The 21,837-nt window shown below is 24.6% G+C and overlaps 5 protein-coding genes across 5 annotated transcripts; 3 read left to right on the forward strand and 2 right to left on the reverse strand.

The window, feature by feature from the left end:
• Positions 1-192: 192 nt before the first annotated feature.
• Positions 193-5,677, reverse strand: LOC113552136 (protein N-lysine methyltransferase FAM173B). The gene is made up of 5 exons (XM_026954846.1): positions 5,388-5,677; positions 2,302-2,411; positions 2,038-2,210; positions 1,753-1,941; positions 193-461 (listed from the first exon to the last, which is right to left on the reverse strand). Exons 2-5 carry the CDS (start codon positions 2,408-2,410, stop codon positions 306-308), a joined length of 627 nt encoding a protein of 208 aa, XP_026810647.1. The 5' UTR covers position 2,411; positions 5,388-5,677; the 3' UTR covers positions 193-305.
• A 624-nt stretch (positions 5,678-6,301) lies between these two features.
• Positions 6,302-10,067, forward strand: LOC113551062 (beta-ureidopropionase). The gene is made up of 10 exons (XM_026953092.1): positions 6,302-6,482; positions 6,593-6,747; positions 6,976-7,074; positions 8,351-8,505; positions 8,567-8,661; positions 8,727-8,927; positions 8,996-9,120; positions 9,190-9,382; positions 9,680-9,766; positions 9,832-10,067. The coding sequence occupies exons 2-10, from the start codon at positions 6,656-6,658 to the stop codon at positions 9,889-9,891; spliced, it is 1,107 nt and encodes a 368-aa protein (XP_026808893.1). The 5' UTR covers positions 6,302-6,482; positions 6,593-6,655; the 3' UTR covers positions 9,892-10,067.
• On the reverse strand, positions 9,144-21,499 carry LOC113551061 (integrator complex subunit 10). Its single transcript, XM_026953091.1, has 14 exons — positions 21,095-21,499; positions 20,964-21,031; positions 20,775-20,908; positions 19,747-19,862; positions 18,810-18,891; positions 18,508-18,632; positions 18,338-18,450; positions 18,106-18,257; positions 17,724-17,936; positions 17,479-17,654; positions 17,221-17,394; positions 16,841-17,097; positions 16,582-16,762; positions 9,144-9,380 (listed from the first exon to the last, which is right to left on the reverse strand). Exons 1-13 carry the CDS (start codon positions 21,233-21,235, stop codon positions 16,582-16,584), a joined length of 1,932 nt encoding a protein of 643 aa, XP_026808892.1. The 5' UTR covers positions 21,236-21,499; the 3' UTR covers positions 9,144-9,380.
• Positions 10,222-10,841, forward strand: LOC113551063. The gene is made up of 2 exons (XM_026953093.1): positions 10,222-10,609; positions 10,672-10,841. Exons 1-2 carry the CDS (start codon positions 10,248-10,250, stop codon positions 10,814-10,816), a joined length of 507 nt encoding a protein of 168 aa, XP_026808894.1. The 5' UTR covers positions 10,222-10,247; the 3' UTR covers positions 10,817-10,841.
• LOC113551064 lies at positions 13,568-14,310 on the forward strand. The gene is made up of 3 exons (XM_026953094.1): positions 13,568-13,880; positions 13,948-14,101; positions 14,178-14,310. The coding sequence occupies exons 1-3, from the start codon at positions 13,685-13,687 to the stop codon at positions 14,284-14,286; spliced, it is 459 nt and encodes a 152-aa protein (XP_026808895.1). The 5' UTR covers positions 13,568-13,684; the 3' UTR covers positions 14,287-14,310.
• Positions 21,500-21,837: the final 338 nt, after the last annotated feature.

Here is a 21,837-nt window from a genome sequence, read left to right on the forward strand (position 1 = left end):
CTAAACTAAAATTTTATCTCCACTCATTCAAGGTTAGGTTAAAATTACATAATATAGTCATATTAAATTATTCATTTGTTTCATTTTTTGAAATAATATTATTATTTATTCATAGTTTTATTAATTAACTCATTTTTAAAATGTAATTAAAAATTCAATAACTAATTTTGTTCTAAATATTATATTTAAAAATCATTAATTTTATTTTTTATTTAACTATACATCAAAAACGCATATCAGTTTGTCAGCTATATAATAGTATACTAAAATAAATAATAAGATTAGCTATAACATATTTTTATGGATTATGGTTTGGTCTTAGATATTCTATATGCCCAAACTCTGTCAATACCTGTACCAATGACTAAATAAGGTTCTAAATTTGGGAGAGGAAAGCGACAAGCAACTATTACTGTTCCCTCTGATAATTCTGCAGCAAATTTTTTTTCTAGATCCATCATCTAAAAAAAATGTATTTTTTATTTTTTAATTAAAATTTACAATATTTAGACAATTGCATATTTATAATTAAATTATAATAAAGAAAGTTTAATAAATTAACTAAATTTTTAACTCTTAATTATGCGTTTATGGACATAAACACACTAAAACACTGGTATGGACAAGCTAAATGTATCATATTTAGGGCTAGGATTTACGAGTATATATATTAAAAAAAAAATAAATAAATATATATGTAATAAAAAATCGCTTTATATGTGACAAAAAAATGAAAATAAAAAAATTAAGATACTTGAATTGAAATTAGTAAATTTAACCTTATACATCTTGATCTTGATAGCAATGAGATAACATATATATGCTCAAATTGTCAAAGTAAAATATCTACATTCTACAGTTTTGTCATAACACAGATTTGTATTGACTTCAACAGAGGTAATGAGTACAAATGTCATATTAGCAATGACCAAAGGATTGAGCTCAGCCTGCAATATTACCCCATTCATTCCGAAATGTATACATCTAATTTATTTTAGGCAGTCTAAACCAGGATTTTTATTTAATACATTGTAAATATGTAAGAAATAATGGAATTATTGAGAAATATGTAAAAAAGTATAAAATAAAATATAGTTAATTTCATTTGAAATTGCTTGAAACAAATTTATTACTTATCTAAATTCATTTATCATGTCACAGTAAAAATATGTACTTACATATAAATCCGAGCCCTAATCATATTTAATCAATTTTTAAATGTTATTATACCAGAAATGTTGACAATTTATGAAATGATGAGAATTCCTAATAGCTAAAGGAAATTATATCATTGTTACACCTAACCTAACCTGGTACATACACATACAGTAGAGCCTCGATAGTCTGATACTTTGACGAACGTGGTAATCCAGACGGTAAATAAATCTTTTTGTTCGTAAATACAATGAACTTATTTAGTTTATTCGGAATTCCCAGAACCTAATTATCTACAAAATAATATTATTATTAACAAAAACCATTTCGTCATTTTTATTACCTATAGGTTAGGTTAGTTACTTAACCTAAGGTTAATGTATTTTTTAGGCATATTAATTAAGGTATATCATTTAGGTTAGTTACCTAACCTAACCTAAATATAATGTAGGTGGAAATAAAAATCATTAGTAATTAATATTAATTAGTAAGTAATCTTGAAAAACCTCTGGTAATCTGGACGATGCTCAGTCTGAATTCGTTTGGACTATAAAGGCTCTATTGTATACTCATTAAACTTATTAAATTACTACTAACCATTTCTTCAACACCAAATATTACAACATTTGAGAAAGGTCCCAAGTGATATTTCCACAAATCTGTTTGAATAAATTTCGGAGAAGGCTGAATTTTAGATTTCATGGCAACTAAACGTGAATATAACACTAACCAAAAATTCAACTCTACACCAACTGATTCAAACCCTGCTTTTGCTGTATTTATAACCTATGTAAAAAATTATTTAAAAATTTAAAACATAAATATAGTTAAACAAAAGTATACAAAACTATAAATGTATAAACAATACTAAATATCACATACTATTCTTCCATCACCACTGCCTAAGTCAATTAATTTCCCTTTTCGTCCTTTAATTACATTCAAAACATTTTGGATTTGCAAGTTGGTTGCTGGGACATATGGTAAACATACTTTCCGTAAAGCTGGTGATATGAACGGATAACAAATTATGCTTAGTGCAATAGAAATACCACCTAAAATAACCAATAACAATAATCTAAATTTAAAAAAACATCATGAAACACTAACATTGTAGGAATGCAAGAGAAAAATATTAATACATACCAGTTAATCCCACTAAAAACAATCCTTTAAGACTTCTATTATTATTATTACTAGCTGATTGCACATTTTCAAATAATTGATTTGAATCAATAGGAAAATCACTGGTCATACTGAAAGATTAAAAAATAAACCATTTGTATAAATAATTAAATACTAAAAAATTATTTACTTAACTATTAATGTTGCCATAATTTTGTATGTCACAATGTTTAATTTAAATACACTGTAGTATAATATTACAAATAAGTATAATTATATAATAATATTGTTTATTACAGAAAAAAAATTTCAATTACATATAAAATAAGATAAATTTAAGTGCATGTACACAAATATATAATGAATACTAATACTATGTATATTATTATATAATAAATATAAATATTAAAGGTAATAAATAAACACAGTCAAATCTTTTAGTGAACTAAGTGAAGTATGAAATTTATCTTTATTTATAAAATTTCTTATAGACATAATAAAATATTATATGGGGACAATAACATATATTTAGCTTATATTATATTCATCAGTACATAAAATAGAAGTTTAGATCTAGAGTTATAAGTTAGTTTTGAGCCTTAATCATTCAATGAGTTCTGAAAAATCTACAACAGCGGTTCCAAACCATTTGTTGTGCAGACCATCAATGTTATAAAAAAAAATCTTTGAGGCTTACTAATAACTAATAGCACACCTTATTTTAAATATATATGTTACTAATGTTAGTATTATATAATCCACAGCCCAGTTTCAAGCTGCCCACGGTCAATGGTTTGAAAACCACTGATCTATAATATTATTTAATAATTTGTACAACAATTTTAAGTTAAATAGTTGAATCTATTAATTTAAATGAGGAGCTCTGTTTATTTTACATAAAAATCTTAGAAAATTTACGTATTCTGTACTAAAGTCATTACTCATTATTCAGTGTACTAAATTAGATTTGCATGTTCTAATCAAGAGTATACCAATGAAAAATATAATAATATAATGAGAATAATGGAAGTTTTTATAAATACGTTTTATTAATCCTAGACTAGACTACTGATGCTTTGTTAATAATGCTATTGGTATGAAGTTTAAGGTTAAGTTTTGAATTAAAAATAAAACCTAAATCTTTAATTGAATTTACTTAAAGTATTTTAATAATCTTTAAGTTTTAATCAAAAATAAATGTTTTTTTTTTTAAAGAAAAAATACTAGTAGCACATTTTTCTATATTTATAGACGTACCATTTTTTGGAATGGAATTAACCCATCTGAAAGAAGTTAAATATAATTTTAACAATAAGTTTTTTTAAAATATTTTGAAATTGTTTGCTAATAATAAAAAGTAATAATAATAATCCCTCTTCTAAGTTCCTACATACAATACATCCTATGGAAAAAATCACCCTTTACATAGAATGCTTCATAGTATAAACTTAATTTTGATTTTAATATGTAATTAATTATATTAGTTATAAGTTTCCTATATTATAGTACGATATTACCATTTAGTGAATATTGAGTTGTCTTTTCTACATGTTCTGTGTCACCGTATTTTATTAATATCTATCACTTATACACTAATATTTAAACTTTTATCATAAAATTGCCGTTTGGCGTTTATAAATAAATAAATAATGGTGATAAATGATCTTCTTTAGAGATATTTGATACAACACCAATATTATGTGAAATAGTTTTCATATTTAACAAATTGAGTACCATTGTGTAAAAAAGATTCAAAACAAGTAAGTAATGGAATACAAAACCAGGAGATTTTCAGTTTTAAAATTAGCAGTTTACTATGATTTATACATTTATTGTAATATTTAATTGTTTTAGAATGTTTTAATAATAAATATTCATGTTTTAAAATCAGAAATGACTGTAGCAAGAAACTACACAAATCAAACCTTTTATCAAACCAGATTTTGATATTAATGATATCAGAAAAGTGATCGAAAACATGTTTATTCTAATTTTTATAAGTTGTTACAAGTAGCAATAAATATTTCCATAAGCTCAGCCACTTGTGACAGATCGTTTTCTTCTATGAAGCGTATCAAAAATTGATTACGAACCCGTATGTTACAAGACCGTTTCACAAATTTGGCAGTTCTGAATATTGAGAGAGATGTTGTTAACTTAATAAACAATGAAGACATTTTAGAAGTGTAGTATATAGTATATACTGAAGACAGAACATTTTTATTAAAATCATTGAGTTGAATTTGTATATATGTATTATTAATGTGAATTACAGTGGATATGGGAGTGTAAGGGCTTAGCTCCGCGAATTTGTGTTGTTTTGGTACTTTTAGGATTTAGCCACCCCCCCCCCCCACCAAAAAAAAAAAAATAATAAAAAAAAAAAACTAGTTGCGCCACTGAGAATAAGGAATTCAAACCACTTCTAAAAATGTGTAGCATTATAAACAGTGAATATAAATCAAAAGAAAAAGTTATCACTTAAAATCTAGGACAAATTACGTCATTTAAATATACTTCAACAACATTGTGTGATGTAAAAAGGAGTTTCAGCCAAGATAAATCTATTCTTGATCTAATCACTGGTCATTCACATTAGAGAATTTTAAAAAACATAATAATAGCATGTAATAATAATGATTAATAAGTAATAATATAAACTAATACTTAAAAAAAAAGTTGTTGTAGCATATTTTACTGCATAGAAATCTTAGCACTATTTATAAATTTAAAAATATTTTGGGTTTAATTGTAAATTTGAGATGGATGATAATTTAAGTTAAAATTCCTATTTTTGTTTTTATGAACAAGTGATGTGGAATTTTTATATTATGCTGTATTCTTCACTTTTTCTTTATTTTTTAATCAAACAAATATAGTTAATGAATTATAAGCACGAATTAAAATTTAAAATATTATATTTTAATTATTATAATTTGTGGTTATAAGTACTCATCTACTTTAAAGTGTTCATGGATAATAACAAATAAACTGATAAATGATTTACGTTCACCCTTAGATAATAATATGTACAATAACAATAGTATCTAAGCGTTTACCTTTCTCAATAGTTTTTTCCTAATACCGATACAATCAAAATTACTTACTTAAATGTTTTGGGGTTTTGTAACAATTCATAAATGATTATTTAATTGATACATAACTTGTTAAGATATCAAGTACGATTTATTTATTGACTAAAATTCGACTCCAATCTTGAAATTCTAAATCAGTCTTATTCCGTTTCCTAACTATGAAATATGAATTACAAACTACAACTTATATTTACACAAATCATTATTAAATTTATTCATTACAACCTACAGGTTTTAGCTGTTTTAAATTTTATATACAGGTATACATATCTGTGGTTATTCACTAATAAAAAAAACATGTGTGAAATTTGATGATTATTTTTCAGACTAGTGATAAGGTTAGGTATAAAAAACGATATTTTTTTTTTCCAACAGTTATAAATAATAGAATTAAAAGTTTGAGAACCCATACTTAAAGATTTAATAACACTAAATTTTTCACTTTTTTAGTAACTAATAACTATAATGTGTATATAGGTACTAAACTACTAATTACTAGGTACATTCTTTACAGTTAAATAACAATTGTACATTTACAACTATTTAAATTAAAACGCACGATTTTTTTTAAATCCAAAATTCATTGCTCAAGAATACCAAATTACCAAGATTTAAATGTTTTAAATATTGAAACAAAACAAAAAGAAAATTTCTTATTATTAAATAATGGAAAAAGGATAAAATTATTTTTTCGTGATACCAAAATAGTTACATATAAGTGAAATCACAGATATATACTAATATAATATATTAGTATATATCTATGAGGTGAACATAATATGTGTTCCTTTATCATACTATTATCTATAGCTGTGGTAATCACGTGCTCGTATGAATTTTTTCTTATCTAAATTCGTAAATCGCTTATCAGGTTGTTAAACTAATTTGGGTGGAGTATTATTAAATATTAATTAATATTTATTATTTAATTAATATTATAAATATATGATTGTATTAACTATGATTTATGAAGTACTTATGCACTATGCAAACTAAAAAGTTTAAACGTCATTAATCTCCTTATACATCGGGTTGAATTTTAAATACTTACTTATAGTTCATTATTATAATATATACTTTTATTCAGCATCCAACTGGTTTATAAACGTAAGTGTTTATAGACATACATAAAACATAACTATTGAACACCTACATAATATTTCTATACTAAAGTAATCGATGTATTAACATTTTTATTATTTTATTATTTTAACAAGATATCCTAAGGTATCACCACCAAGACATTCTATAGATATTTTGGCTGCACACTACATTTGAAGATGTTTCAAAATCTTGAGACTTGTTTGGAGAAATATATTCCACAAGAAGAATTAAATCATGTACAAAGGATTTTATATGGAAAAAAATTAGAGTGAGTTTATTTTATCCATTGTAAATTAGGATAAAAAATAATAATTTGATGATTAAACCTATATCCTGTTGGTAATAGGATGTTTATTATCTTAATAACTAATGAAAAATAAGCAACAAAAACTAGAACAAAAAACTTGATTTTTAAAAAATATGTTCAATCCATACATAACTAAAATTGTATTATAGTTATATATTATGTGATATAGTTTTAATCTATATTTTTCAGAGAACTTCAGCTACCAGAATCCTGTTTAAATAATAAAGATGATGTGGAAGTTAAAGGCTTCAAATTTGATAGTTTAACTGAAGAGTTACGAGAAAAACGGTATCATAATTTATTGACTGTATCTTAGTTATGTTCTTAAAATCTTGTTTAATTATACATTATTAAATAAAAAATGTGAGCAAGTAGGTAGCATTGCTGTATCAAGTAAATGTTGATTATTTTTCATTGTTAAGTAGGTCACTGTGACACTATTGAACTTTCAGACTGTAATGGATGTATTCAATAATATTTCACTATATATGAAAAAGATTCTGAGTATATCCAATGTAACAACTCATATTACTATGTACATTTTATCATACATTTGTATTGTTATTCATAGGCGCTTAGGGGGTATTAGCACTTCCAATTTTAAAGTAGCACCCTAAAATATTTTTTTTATACTATTACAATCTATGCACAGAAAATGAAGAGATTAAGAACCCTAAGTTTTTTTTATTGAAATTGCGCCTATGTTGTTATTACTTAAAGTAATTCATTTTACTATTAGTAATACATTATAAACAAAAAATAGCTTAAGAAAACTCACATGTTCAACATGAGTACATGTTGTACTCACATACATGTGTTTTCTTTGTTTTAAAAACACATACCAATCTGTACCACAAAAAAATAACCCCATATGAGATTTTGTAAGATTTTGCAAATTAATCTAAATATTAGTATTAGGTCATTGTGTATAATACAATTGATATAACATACATACGTACAATTTTTATGTCTCCACAAATAATATTAAATTTGGATTCAATGATAAATTATTGTTTACCTACAAAAAATTTATGAAAATTTTGACTATTTGTTTAAAATTATTATATTATTGAAATTGTATTATGCACTTATTGTGAATTTTTATTTATTTATATATTATTGACATTTCAAACTAATTACCGTGATTTAAAATATTGATTATTTGTTTTATATTTATAAATTTATAATTATTGACATTGTATTACACATTTATAATTAGGTAGAAACACAATCATTTTCATTATAGGGTTATCTTTTCCGTGGTTGTATTTTCATTAAATTTCTACTGTTATTTGTTTATGAATTATAATAAAATAGGAAAATTTATTTTATTGTAAACTGGTTTTATACATAAATTTCTGTTTTCCCCAATCATTGAGAATATAAGTATTGGATATTTTTTACTTTTGACCCCCTTAAATATAAACTACCAACTAGATTCACTTTTTTACCAACAAATTGGGGTTAAACATTTAAACCATTTTTATTTTTTACTGCTTAAAAATATGACAGATATAATAATAAAAAAACATATAATTAAAAAAAATATATATTATGTTATAAGGATTGTAAGAGTTGGAGTTATTCAAAATCAAATTGTCCTTCCAACAACCGCCCCTTTAGCCGAACAACGTAATGCAATTTATCAAAAGATTAGCAAAATAATATCACTTGCTGCTGAAGCAAATGTGAATGTGTTATGCCTTCAAGAAGCCTGGCGTAAGATACCCATGATAAATGCATATTATGTTTACTTTTAAATAAAATATATATTTTTTAGCAATGCCTTTTGTGTTTTGTACAAGAGAAAAATTTCCATGGTGCGAGTTCGCAGAATCAGTTGAAACAGGGCCTACAACTTTATTTCTAAAAGACGTAAGTATTGCATAACATTACAATCCATGTATTTAAAATTAAATAAATTGTATATTATTCAATAGATTTGTAAACAGTACAACATGGTCATTGTATCACCAATTCTAGAACGTGATGAACAAGAAGTGATATGGAATACAGCTGTGGTCATAGATAACTTTGGTAAAGTAATCGGAAAGCATAGAAAGAACCATATACCTAGAGTGGGTGATTTTAACGAGTCTACTTACTACATGGAAGGAAACACAGGACATCCTGTTTTTGAGGTATATAATTTCTGAAATTAGTCTAGAAAATAAAAACAACAAAAACCCCCAATAGTAGATTAATTTAGACAGCGTTTGGTCGAATTGCAATCAATATTTGTTATGGACGTCACCACCCACTGAATTGGTTGATGTTTGGGTTGAATGGAGCTGAAATTGTTTTTAACCCTTCAGCTACAATTGATGGTTTAAGGTAATTATGAATAAAATGCTTAAATTAAAAAATTCAAATTTATTATAATTAATTTAATGTTACATGCAGTGAAACACTTTGGGGAATTGAAGCCAGAACAGCTGCAGTTGCCAATAGTTATTTTTCTTGTGCCATCAACAGAGTGGGTACAGAAACCTTCCCATCAGAGTTTACTAGTGGTGATGGTAAGCCGGCGCATAAAAGTTTTGGCCATTTTTATGGATCAAGCTATATTACTGCTCCTGATGGTTCAAGAACACCTGTAAGAAATTTTATTATTTATTATAGAATATTATATTAAAATTATAAAAAAAAAGATTCCAAATCAACAATAATATTTAATTGTTCACAAAAATTATATTTTACTAGATTTTACTAAACAAAAACAAAATTTATTATATAGCTTATATATTATATTATGTAAGATTTATTTATTGATTATGGAAATAGGATAAAGTCGTCATTTATCACTGTCAAGGATTTTTGTTTTTAATAACAAAAATATTTGTTATTTTAGGTTTATTATAATATAATATTATTATAATATTGTACGTTTTAGGGCCTTTCTAGGACTCGTGATGGATTATTAATTTCAGAAATAGACTTGAATCTTTGTAGACAAGTAAAGGATCATTGGGGTTTCCAAGTAATATAATTATTTTCAAACCAATTTTTGGAATAAGATTTTTTTAAATATTCTATTTTTTTTAGATGACTCGAAGACTAGATTTATATGCAGATTCATTGGCAGACATAGTAAACTCTAAATAATTATATTAATTTCAAAAGGGAATATTAATAGTTAATAAACATTATATCTAATATATGCTTCAAATTACATTGCTATACACTTTAAGTCTGTCTACTTAGTTTATAACACATTGTCATTTTTTATTTTGAATATTATGATCATATAATATACAATAAATAACACTTATTTGTCAATATATAAGGGTACTGTGTTGTGTAATCAACATTTTAAAACATATAGTAACTGTTGTTTTCAGTTTAAATACACACCTTTCCAGCTAAGTCCCCACCCAAAAAAATTATACCAATAGACATATTACATTAGACCGGAACTATCATTGTATGGAATACAGTTACCATTTCATAGTCTCGCAACAATGTTGGTCTACACTTTAATGTATTTGCTCTTTATAATTGGTCAATGTTTAGCATATAACAGTCAATGGGTGCCTAGTTTTTACTTGGGTACTTATCCTGAAAGGTTTCAAACATTAAGAATGTCTCGGGGATCGTGTATTGTTTCTTTGAACACTTTTAGAACCAAACATTATAATGTAGAAATACCTTTAATCAATGGATCGACACCAGCAGGTTTTTGTTCAATATTGATTAACAGCATTGAGAACTCAAGTCTAGCAATAGCAATAGATCAAGGATTGACAGACTTAAACAACAGTATAATGAATCAAAGCATCAAGCTATTTAGAGTCAAGAATGGAAATTTGAACCTTATCCAAGAGTAAGGTGTCATTCATAACATTAATAGCTATATTTATATTTAATTTAATTTTTATGTTTCAGTGTCTGTGGATCAACTCGATCAACTGATTTTCCTGGTCTAACATTGGCTGAATCAAATATTGCAATACTTTTAATAAAAGCAGACCAAAGTATTAATTTTTCATTAAGCGTATACACTTATCAATCTTTAAATATTAAAATGTAAACAGACTATTTATGATAAAAATAGCTTTTCAATCAAAATTTTATTGTGTATTGAATATTTATAATAATATATCTAAAATGTATAATAAATAATTATTTATAACAGAATATTATATCGTGTTTTTATTTAAATAAAAAATTATCATTTAGAGGTTATGTATTAATTATTAGTTATGTGATATTGTAAAATTAAATGTATAATTTGGTTGACATTGTAAAATTGATAGTTTTATTATTTGAAAACCCAAATGTCAAAAAAAAAATTCATACTTATGTCTTTATTATTGAAAGATCAACTTACAAAATAACTTCTAATAACAAATTTTTTTTTTTTAATTGTATAATGTCAAGTATAAATTATATTCTATTAGTTGATATGCATTAATTAGGAGGTATAATTAAAAAGTCATTCTGTCTAATTATGTTTCGTAAAGTAAATAATTTTTTTTTTTTAAAGTGCAAAAAAAAGTAGTCCCAGCGGAGGTTCAAACGCTGGATACTTGGCTAAGAGGATGTCAGCACACTGTTTTCTCTTTCTAGCCCACGCGCAACATAGACAAAAACACATTTATGCAGTCTGAGTAGAACTCGCTCAATTTTGGTTCTAGAGTAAATATACTTATTATAAAATTAAATTTTGATAATATTTCTGAGTACAAGATGATGAGTTTTTTCCATTATTCCCAATACAACGTTAATTTTTTTTTTGACCTAAAATACATCGACAACTAGGCCATTAGTATAAGAATTTTTGATAAATTACATTGTTAGTATTTACATTTTTTTTTTACATTAAATTATACAATTTTGTTTTTTTTAAGAATAAAATTAAGTTTTTTACGTCCTGTGGGTTTGGTCCAAGTGCTTGACAAATTTAAAAATACTTTAATCATATCATTTAGAAATAGCTATAAATTACTACAATTTTAAAATTTAAATTTTTTTAAAAAAACTCATCGTCTTGTACTCAGAAATATTGTCAAAATTTAATTTTATAATAGGTATATTTACTCTATAACCAAAATTGAGCAAATTCTACTCAGACTGCGTAAATGCATTTTGTCTATATTGCGCGTGGCTAGAGAGAGAAAACAAACAGTGCGCTGACATCCTCTTAATTTTACTGCAAAGTTACCACTGTGCAGCAGTTCAATATAAAAGAGCTCAAGCAAAATGGCTATTTAAGGATTATAGTATAAACAGAAAAATTCAATTAGCTATAACTTTGAAAGTAAGTTTGTGCCCCAAATTCTGATTTCACCATCATTTTTTTTGTCAAAAATATGACAAAGTTCCTCCAAAAAATGAGGTGTCCCATTAAGTAGAAATGTTCCTACAATATTTTCTTTTTAGTCTGCATGAAGGATTTAGAAATTATGCCTGTCTTAAGTTTGCCGGTTCTATTGATAAGAAAGTAAAAGTACAATATTTTGAGGTTTCAGGGATTCAGGCCCCACCTGAATTTATATTCAGTTATGGCCATGAAGTAAGAAAACTAATTCTCACACAAAATCATGAGTGTGGTTTTATTAAACACTAAATATTAATTTATACAATTAAAGGTTTGAACATAAAAATCATAACAGTTTTCAGACATTTAAATTTTATTGTCATATTTGAGTGTTTAATTTGTTTGAGGTTGACATATATATTTGACCCAGTTGCACAGCCATTATTTTCACAGAATAAACCAACAACCATTATTAAATATGTCTTTTGTCTTATCATTAGACAATATAAAATTATATAAAATAACACAATAGGTTAGGCAAGGGCGTATTTAAGAGAGAAGCCTGTGCCTCCCCTCATTCACTGTATTTTATAGATATTTTTTTTACTATAATATGAGATATTTTACAACTCTATGCCACATGTATGCAAATTTGAACTTTTTGTTTGTGCCTCCCCTATAAGACATTTCTAAATATGCCTCTGAGGTTAAGTATATTATTCCAATATTTTGTTTGCTTAAAGAATATTGAAAATAATAAAAAAAAAAAAAATATTTAATTTTAATTTAAGAGTAGAAATCTTCACAGAAACAACTGTCTCCTTTGACTCCTCTCTCATGCACATACTTATGATGTCAGTTATATGTTTTATGATATTTGTGATATTGATGAATTAGTACAAGCCTGTTATTTTAAGTAACTTATTTTATAAAGTAAATAGTTTCAATTTTAAAATTAATGAAAAGTATTGAACTCAATACATAATATAAATGTATAATATACTGTATGTATAGTATATTTCAAATGGAAAAAACATTCAACTAGAATGCTAGTATATTACAAGTTGGGGTGGAGAATTGTACATGTATTTATAGATAATTGAATTTCAAGTAATACTTCATATTTTTTTTAGGAGCCTAAATAAAAAATTTAAATTTTTATTATTACAGTATACAATTAACATTGTTACAACATAATATTTTGAGAAACAGTGGTCTAATGATTAAAAACATAACGCTGAGTGAACTCTAAATATATTGGACAATTTAATAACCATAAAAAGAAAAATATAGAATAAATTATAAATTATAAAAAATAGACTTTTTCATTTAAGGTCTTGTAAATAATATAATTTCATAATGTAAAACTAGAGAGAAAAAAAAACACCCAGACTAAGTAAAAACAACAAAATAGAAAATGTATGTAATCAAACATAAATACATTTTACATGATTATTTAAGTATGTTAATTGACCCTCATATTATTTTCTATAGATTGTACTGCCCATATAACTTATACAGTTTTTCATATGGGTTCTTATAAATATTATATTATTTAACTTTCACTATTTAGTTTTACACTAAATCTAAAAGCTTAACATTTATTATTACATATTTTAGTTTGTAATTGATACAAAAATGATATTCTTATATGAAAAAATGTATTTTGGACAAATCTTTTTTATATTCTTTAACTTATATAGTAATAGCATGCAATTAAATTTCAAATGGCCAGAAAGTCATATACAGTTAACTCCTTGTCATTCAACATATACAATATCTTCAGGGAATTATGTGTTAGACTATGATTCAAAAGTAACTGGGAATTATCACAGTAAATATTACAATCAACTTATTAAAATTAACAAATATAATGCAAAAATAATATATTTATTTTCTAGATGATTGCACTTTTTTAATAGAAGGCCCACCAGGAACACAGGTTCAATTGAATGCAACAATTACGATATTAAATAAGACAAATGAAGATGAATGTATGGACTGGATTAAGTTTTACGATTTCTATAGTAATACAACATTAGTACCTTTAGGAGAGTAAGTAAAATTATTATAATTAAAAAGTTCAATACTAATAATTAATTGTATGATGTTATTATTTGTATGTTAATAGATATTGTAAATCAACAAATCTAACCAATTTATTAACATTTTCAAATATCATGTATATTGTTATTAATATTTCACCAACCGATTTATTTCAATTAAGTATAATTACTTAAGTTTAGATAGTTTTTAAAACTAGCAGCAAATAAATTATACTTGTTTAATACAATTTTATATATTTTTCTACTTATTATTATTTTTATTGTTATAATATTGAATTTTTGTAATACAATTTTAAGAACTAAATTTTACAATAAATTTTAACACTAGATTACAAAATTATGTAATAGGATAATTATATTATTTAATTATTAAAACAGTCTTTATTTTATTTAAATTTTAAATATCCAATTTACTTTTACACATATTTTATACTTTTATCGGTATTTAAATTAATATGTGGTACTACCAATTTGTTGCAATCATAATTTTAAATAAATTTATTTATTTTTAGTTAAAAAACAATAAGAATTGAATATTAAAAACATTTACCTAACTTTAAAATTAGATTTTTGAAAGTAACGGGATCATAGGAATAGTATAGAACAGTGAACCTTACTCATGACTAGAGGTCGGATTTATATTCTTTTAAAATACTTAAAATATGATGTATGTTTTTATGTCGTTTAAAACAAGCAATATATTCTCTTAATATTCTTTTAAAATACCAAATATATGATGTTTTATGTCCTTAAAAATTCAAAATATTCTTCCAATATTAAATATATATATATATATTTAGTTTAAATTTATTATTTATTAACTTGTATTATTAATTAATTAATTAACATCAATTGAATATTTGTGACAGCTAACAAAATAACCGGTGTGCTATTCACCATCGATAAGGAATATTTGATGATTAATTTATATTAGAACCCAGAAATAAATCGTATAGTGAAAATTGCATTTATCAAAATGCCGATATAGATGAAATATTCTCAAATATTCTCTAGCCCCTAAAATATGTTTTTTATGCAAAATAAATTTTTTCATATGAATTCTGTGTCTTATAAATCGCAAAGATGTCTTACTCCTATTTAACTGCTTACACTAGGAACAAATATGCAAAATCACAAAAATCTGACCTCTACTCATGACATAACCTCCTGATTAAAAACTTGATTTTTCTGCACACGGTTTTTGTGTATAAATCACCATATCTACATAGGTAATTATACGAGTAGGCAACCCTAAATAAACTAGTTTGGGACTATCAAGGTGGTCGAAATTAATTAATGGAAATTATATAGCTTGTCATGACTGTGGAGAAAATAGTTTAAAAGTAAAGAAAATATAGCTCATGAACAGTTGGAGATATAATAAAATGTTATTTCTTTATGAATAAAATTTAGAAAAATTATTTAAAATTATGTTAATTATTTATATTATATCCGTTCTTAGTCTTTCATTAACGGTATATCTCTCTATTCCTTAATCAAGTGCGGATCTAGGTATTATCCTATTGACTGATTTACCCTTTAGTGCCTATTTTAGTTTAATAAATGGAAAAAGTCTACATGTTTTAAGGTACATTAAATGCAGCACTGATTTCAATGATCCCTTATGTATGAAAGTATTGTATTATTCACTAGCAACTTTTGTGCATAAAATATTGAATGGTGATATTGATTGTCCTGAATTATTACAAAAATTAGCCTTAAAGTACCCTTATTCAACTCCAGATTTAATCTACCGTTTAAAATATTTCATTCAAAAAAAAATTATTTTACTAATAGTCTAGTGTGTTACTTGCTGATAATGTATAAAATATTTTAGTTACCTATTATTTATTTAGTAAAATTATTGAAATTTAAATATAAGTATGATAAAAAAATCGACTTTTATAGTTTATAACTACTGGTCTTATAGGCGCCAAGTCCACGGGGATGATCGCCCCCCGTGCATTGATTTAACGGGGACAAAAGTATTATTTCGCCCTGTTGTGTATAGCAATAATTATTTGGTTAAAACCAGATTATAACATGAAAATATTCATCAGAACATCAAAAATTGTATATTCACCACTTTTCGCGCAGACTAATTTTTAACTTATTTATAGACTTAACTAAAACTAAAACCAATAAAGAAAATTAAAATAATATACATATGTAATATTTTATTTTGCACCCTAAAGGCTCTAGCAGACTATTTAAAAGGAAGTTACGGGGCAATCAGGTAATTACCCCTTCCAGTCAGCAAATTGTAGAATATTACAGAAATTTTTTTTCGATTAACAGAAGGGTTTGCCCCTGCACTAATATCTAAAATTTGGTATAGAATTAGGTTCTTAGAGTTTAAGATAATTTAAAAATAATGTGTGATTAAATAAAAAAATAATTAGATATATATGATATTATATAACCCATAGTAAAAATTTGTTATTATAAAAATTAAGAAACAATACTCACTTAAAAAGTTAACGATTTTTCCATAAGAGTAGCTGTTTTCATTAAACTTTCTCTTTCATTCTTAAAGAATAATAACATAGTTTCATCAATGGGTTCCGACCATCGTGTTACTTGTTTTTTCAATGCTAATCGAAATTCTTCTTTTACTCCTTTTCCAGCTCCTCTGGTTGATATTCTTGGACTATGAACACAAATAATTATTTAATTATTAGTAATATTTTTAGAAATATACATCTATGTATTAAAAAGCATTATTTACCTTAATGAAGAAGCTACACATGGAAAAACATTTAAGACACATTTATCATTTTCCATAAACATAGCCATAAAGTGCTCAATAATATCTATGTTAGTAATGTAAGCTGAAAATTGAGGATACGTAAACAAAGGAAGTTTTCCTATATGGTTATACATATCTTCAGCAATTATTTTGCCTTCAGGCCAAACCATTTGTGACAATACTAAAAGATGACCAATTAGAATATCACTAGTTGATGGATAATTGGAAAGCTGATTCTAAAATTAAAAAAAAATTTTACTTTGTATTTTACATAGGTAGGTAGTATAAACTAAACTAAATTTAAATAAATAACACCAACAATATTCAAATAAAATCATTAAAATATAAATAATACTCACGTAGAGTATCTGAGTCATTATCTTAACACAATACTGTAAAACAGGCAATTTTGCTATTTGGATAAAATACATTTCTCTATCTTCGGGTGGATTAGCTATTTCTGTAGACACACTTCCATACAAACTGAGATTTTCTATTTGCTCTACTACCTTGAATATGTGCTCGGTACATTTCTACAGCAATAATAGAATAATTATGTTTCTAAGTTTTTAAATAATTGAAAATAATAAATTTTTAACAAATTACTAATTTTATACCTTAAATTCTTGTACACAATAGTATAAAGTCACTAATGATAATGATTTTCTAATACTTTCATTAACTGGAACAGCTTTAAAAAGATTCTTGTACTTCCCTTGATAAAATTCAATATCATTAAGGAATTGTCCTATGAATGTATCAACTTTAATTTGAGCACTTAATTTCCAATAATCTGTAAATATTTTAAGTAGGTATTATGAAACATAGTGAATAACAAAGAACAAATATTATCACAGTCTACCAGTGCACATTGGTTCTTTATTAGTAAGTAATTCCCAATAGTTGAAAGCCATTTTAAAATTATCAAGAACTTCAGATGACTCATCAGTAATACCAATCAATGATTCATTTAATTTAGTGGCTATGGAAAGTACTGCTTGTTTCAAAGGAGGTTTATTAATTTGTACTTTTGGACCTTTTATTGCTTTAACTAACAAATATTCTGAACCATTTTCTAAAATGAAAAATAAAATTTACAATAAATATTAACTAAATTATACACTAATACTAACTATTTAATTAATTATAAGTTAATTATTAATGTTAAAAATAAAATTATAATAAAAATATAGCCTCTTTAAGTTTCTTTTAAAATAAATTCAATACTATAAAAAATTACTCACCAATTTTTAAAGATTTATTGTAATCAAAAACATGTCTTACAAATAATATCATTCCACAAAACACTAATTGTTTGCTAAGTTCACTGTTATTTGAAGCAATTACAAACTTTTTTGCAAAACTTGATACCTTTTTCCATGCTTTTCGTTTATCACTAAATTATAATATAAAAAAAATTAAAAACTGAAATTGTAAAATTTAAAATAAATATACTATTACTATTGGAATAATTACCTTTGACTTAGAACAGATCTTAATTCCCAAGAAAGTTTTTTACCAATACGTTCACATGAAGCAAATAAATCTTCCCAAGGTGTTTTAATATAATTTTCTGTATCGGGCAAGTTCTACAAGAAATATTATTAGAAAAATGATTGAATATATTGGATAGTAAACCATGTTACCTGAATAATAGAATGTCCTCCCATCGCATATGTAATATAAAATTCAGTAGTTTTTGTCAACATTTTATAAAGATTTTTCTGATTTAATGTACTTGTTGATACTAATAAAGGACCAAGATCACATACTGTAAAAAGTATTAATCGTAATTAATGGAATTAATTATTATATTAATTAAAATACATTCTATCATATATATTTTAGTGTGAAAAATAAAGTTGATATTATTGATAATACAAATTTAAACTGATAATTAAATATAATAATATAAAATATAAATTAATCATAAATCTATACTTATTACCTAAAATTTTTCTGTAACAGTTTATAACATTTGGGCATTGATTGTGTTTTTCTGCTGTAATCATTGTATCCATGAGTTTTAACTAAAACAGTTAATTTTGCACATGATAAATAATCTGTCAAATTTTTAGTAAAAGACATAAACTATATATTTTAATTGTTTAATCTTTTAACCATATTTTAAAATAATATTTTATCAATTTAATAGACAAATAATAAAAACTAGATAGTTTCTAAAGATTAGTATATTGAAATTTTATTCCAAAAAAGGATTTATAATTGATACTCAGATGTAACAATGTAATTCATATTTTCTTATATAATTTTATTATTACTCATTAATTTCTATATTAGCAACTAAAAAAAATAATTTGTTGTTTATTACTATTTATTTAAACTTTTAAAGTGATGTCAGCATAGTATTTGTATATTCCTTGACCCATGTGGAACATAGAACAATATGCATTCATTGAAATTTGCTGTCTGATAGTTTTAATATTAAAATAAAAATAAAAAATATTTAAAAATATTATCTGTGTTTGTATTTTAATTTTAAAGGGATGATATGATCATTTTTATAAATTCATTTTTTAAATCGAAATATTTTATATACGCATAAAAATTGAAGTATCATAAAAAAATTAATATATAAAATCGGATAATATTATTAATATTCATTTAATATAGTTTGATAAAAGTCAATTCACTCTAATGCAAAATCTAACAATACATGGTTTGTTCTGGAAAACAAATTTGCAATGTTGAACGTTGGTCAAAGAGAAAATGAATAGTGCAATGACATTCTCTTAAGTATATTAAAATATTAAAACTTTCTTCCTTGTCTAGAGTACTAAACTTTGTTTATCATTTTTGTTTATATTTTTCCAATAAATATAATTAAACTTTAGACTACTTATAATTTATAATGCTATTCTTACTGCTAATTCAGTTGATGATTGAGGGAAACGATTTAGAAGTAAAAGTACTAGACGGCAATGTTCCATAGTGTCTTCACTTCTTTCAGCACATACTGACAATAATTTCTGTTGAATAGCTATGACAAAAAATTTTAATAGCTTTTTTCTAAACATATGATATTATTAAACAATTAAAAAAAAAAAAAAATATATTGTTAACTATTTAACTAGACTAAAATAAGCTATATATTTTAATAACTATACAGTGCTTAAAAATATAAATACTTAGTAAAATATTGATATTCTAGTTATTTAATACATTTAATTTTAATACTACAAATAATAACAAAAACCTTTTAAATTATGGATGTTTTATTTTTTTTAATATAATTTTTATAATAGTTAAATGCTTTGATATTCAACTTTGAAGGTGGTTTCTAGTAGCAAATTACATCTATACTCTATTCAACATAAGAAACACATTCACCAACAGTCAAAGTTTGTCTCATTTTTACAGAGTTAACCTTCTGTATGCCTGTATGCAGTGAAAGTGTTTTTCTGAAACTAGTTGTTCAGTAAGTTTCTGTTAAAATTGAGTAAAGACCCAATTTGTTATTGGAAATCATCTTCAAAACTGTAGATTGAAGGTTTTTTTAGTATAAAAAGTATATTAGGACATAAAATAATACATGGTTTTAAAGCAATTCATTGCTTCACTAAGAATTTAAGATACACTCTGAATTTTTTAAATTAAATCAATCAACCTTTGTAAAATAGATATTATATACAGTTTCCGATTAATCTATAAGCAAATTAAGCACATTTTAAGGCCCTCAAAAAATTTGGCTTGAAGAAATGATTATGAATTAAATATTATTTATATTTTATATCCATAAATAAAATTATAAAACATGATATTTTTTTTTTAGTTTGTAGTTCAGAAACACCCGAAAGGACTTAATCTGACACTGATTGTATATATTTAATAGATTGAGCTAAATAAATAAAGTCAATATTTCATGTCGAAGAATGTTTTATATTTAGCTTACATAAAGGGAGTGCAGAAAACATTTTTCTAAAAAATGTTTGTTCTTCTGATAAAGAAGATGTGTCCATGCATAATATTGGTGTAAAGTTTTCAATTTCTTTCCAAAGAATTGGTTCATTTGGAAAATCTTCAAGCCTAAACCATAATCAGCTATTAAGAAGTGGAAAATTAAAAAAAAAAATGATCTTACAGACAACTGAAACATCTAGCTGCTCTTTGAACACAACGTAAATTTTTTTCTATTTCATAACATTCAAACTGAAAATCACATAAAAAACATAAAGTCTAATAACAATATTAGATGAACTAAACATTACATACATGTATTCCAAAATTACTAGGAAACATTGATTTAGCTGTAAGTAACCATGATCTACATCTATAGCAATCAGTCTCAAGGAAACTTTTAGCTTTCTGCATCATGTACTCTTCATCAGTGACTGACACTTCCATAGGCTCCATTTTTAATTTTACTATAAGTAGGTACTTCTTATTCAAACTGTATTTTTAAACATGAATAGTAAATAACAATGTAACAAAATATATAATAGTATAAATCAATATTTAGTAAAGAAGCTTTTTAGTTTTAATTATAATTATTAACATTTAACAATTTAACTAAAATACTATTTAACATATTAATTAAATTAACAGTTTTTAAAAAGTAAAAACCAGGGAAAGTCTAGGCTGAGTGGGCCGGGCTGTATGCTGTATGTACCAAACTAATAACTACCAACACCACCAAAGTATCAACACTAAGAGCCTATGCCCGTATCATAATGATAAATTATATTATGATAATATAATCTTGAAGTCTATCATCGACCAAAAAAGTATAACCACGGTCTTATATATATATATAAGATAATATATATTGTATATAAGACCGTGGGTATAACCAATTTATTCTGTAGTATACCTAGTATATTATCTTAGATTTAAGATATATTTAAATATTTATTATTTTTTTATATCTTAAATCGTTATTATGTCACAAATTAGTTTATTATCCATATCCACAACTGATATAATATATTATTATTATATGATATTATAATATTCTA

Source organism: Rhopalosiphum maidis, chromosome 2 (assembly GCF_003676215.2).
Source record: "Rhopalosiphum maidis isolate BTI-1 chromosome 2, ASM367621v3, whole genome shotgun sequence".
Taxonomy (NCBI): Eukaryota; Metazoa; Arthropoda; class Insecta; order Hemiptera; family Aphididae; genus Rhopalosiphum; species Rhopalosiphum maidis.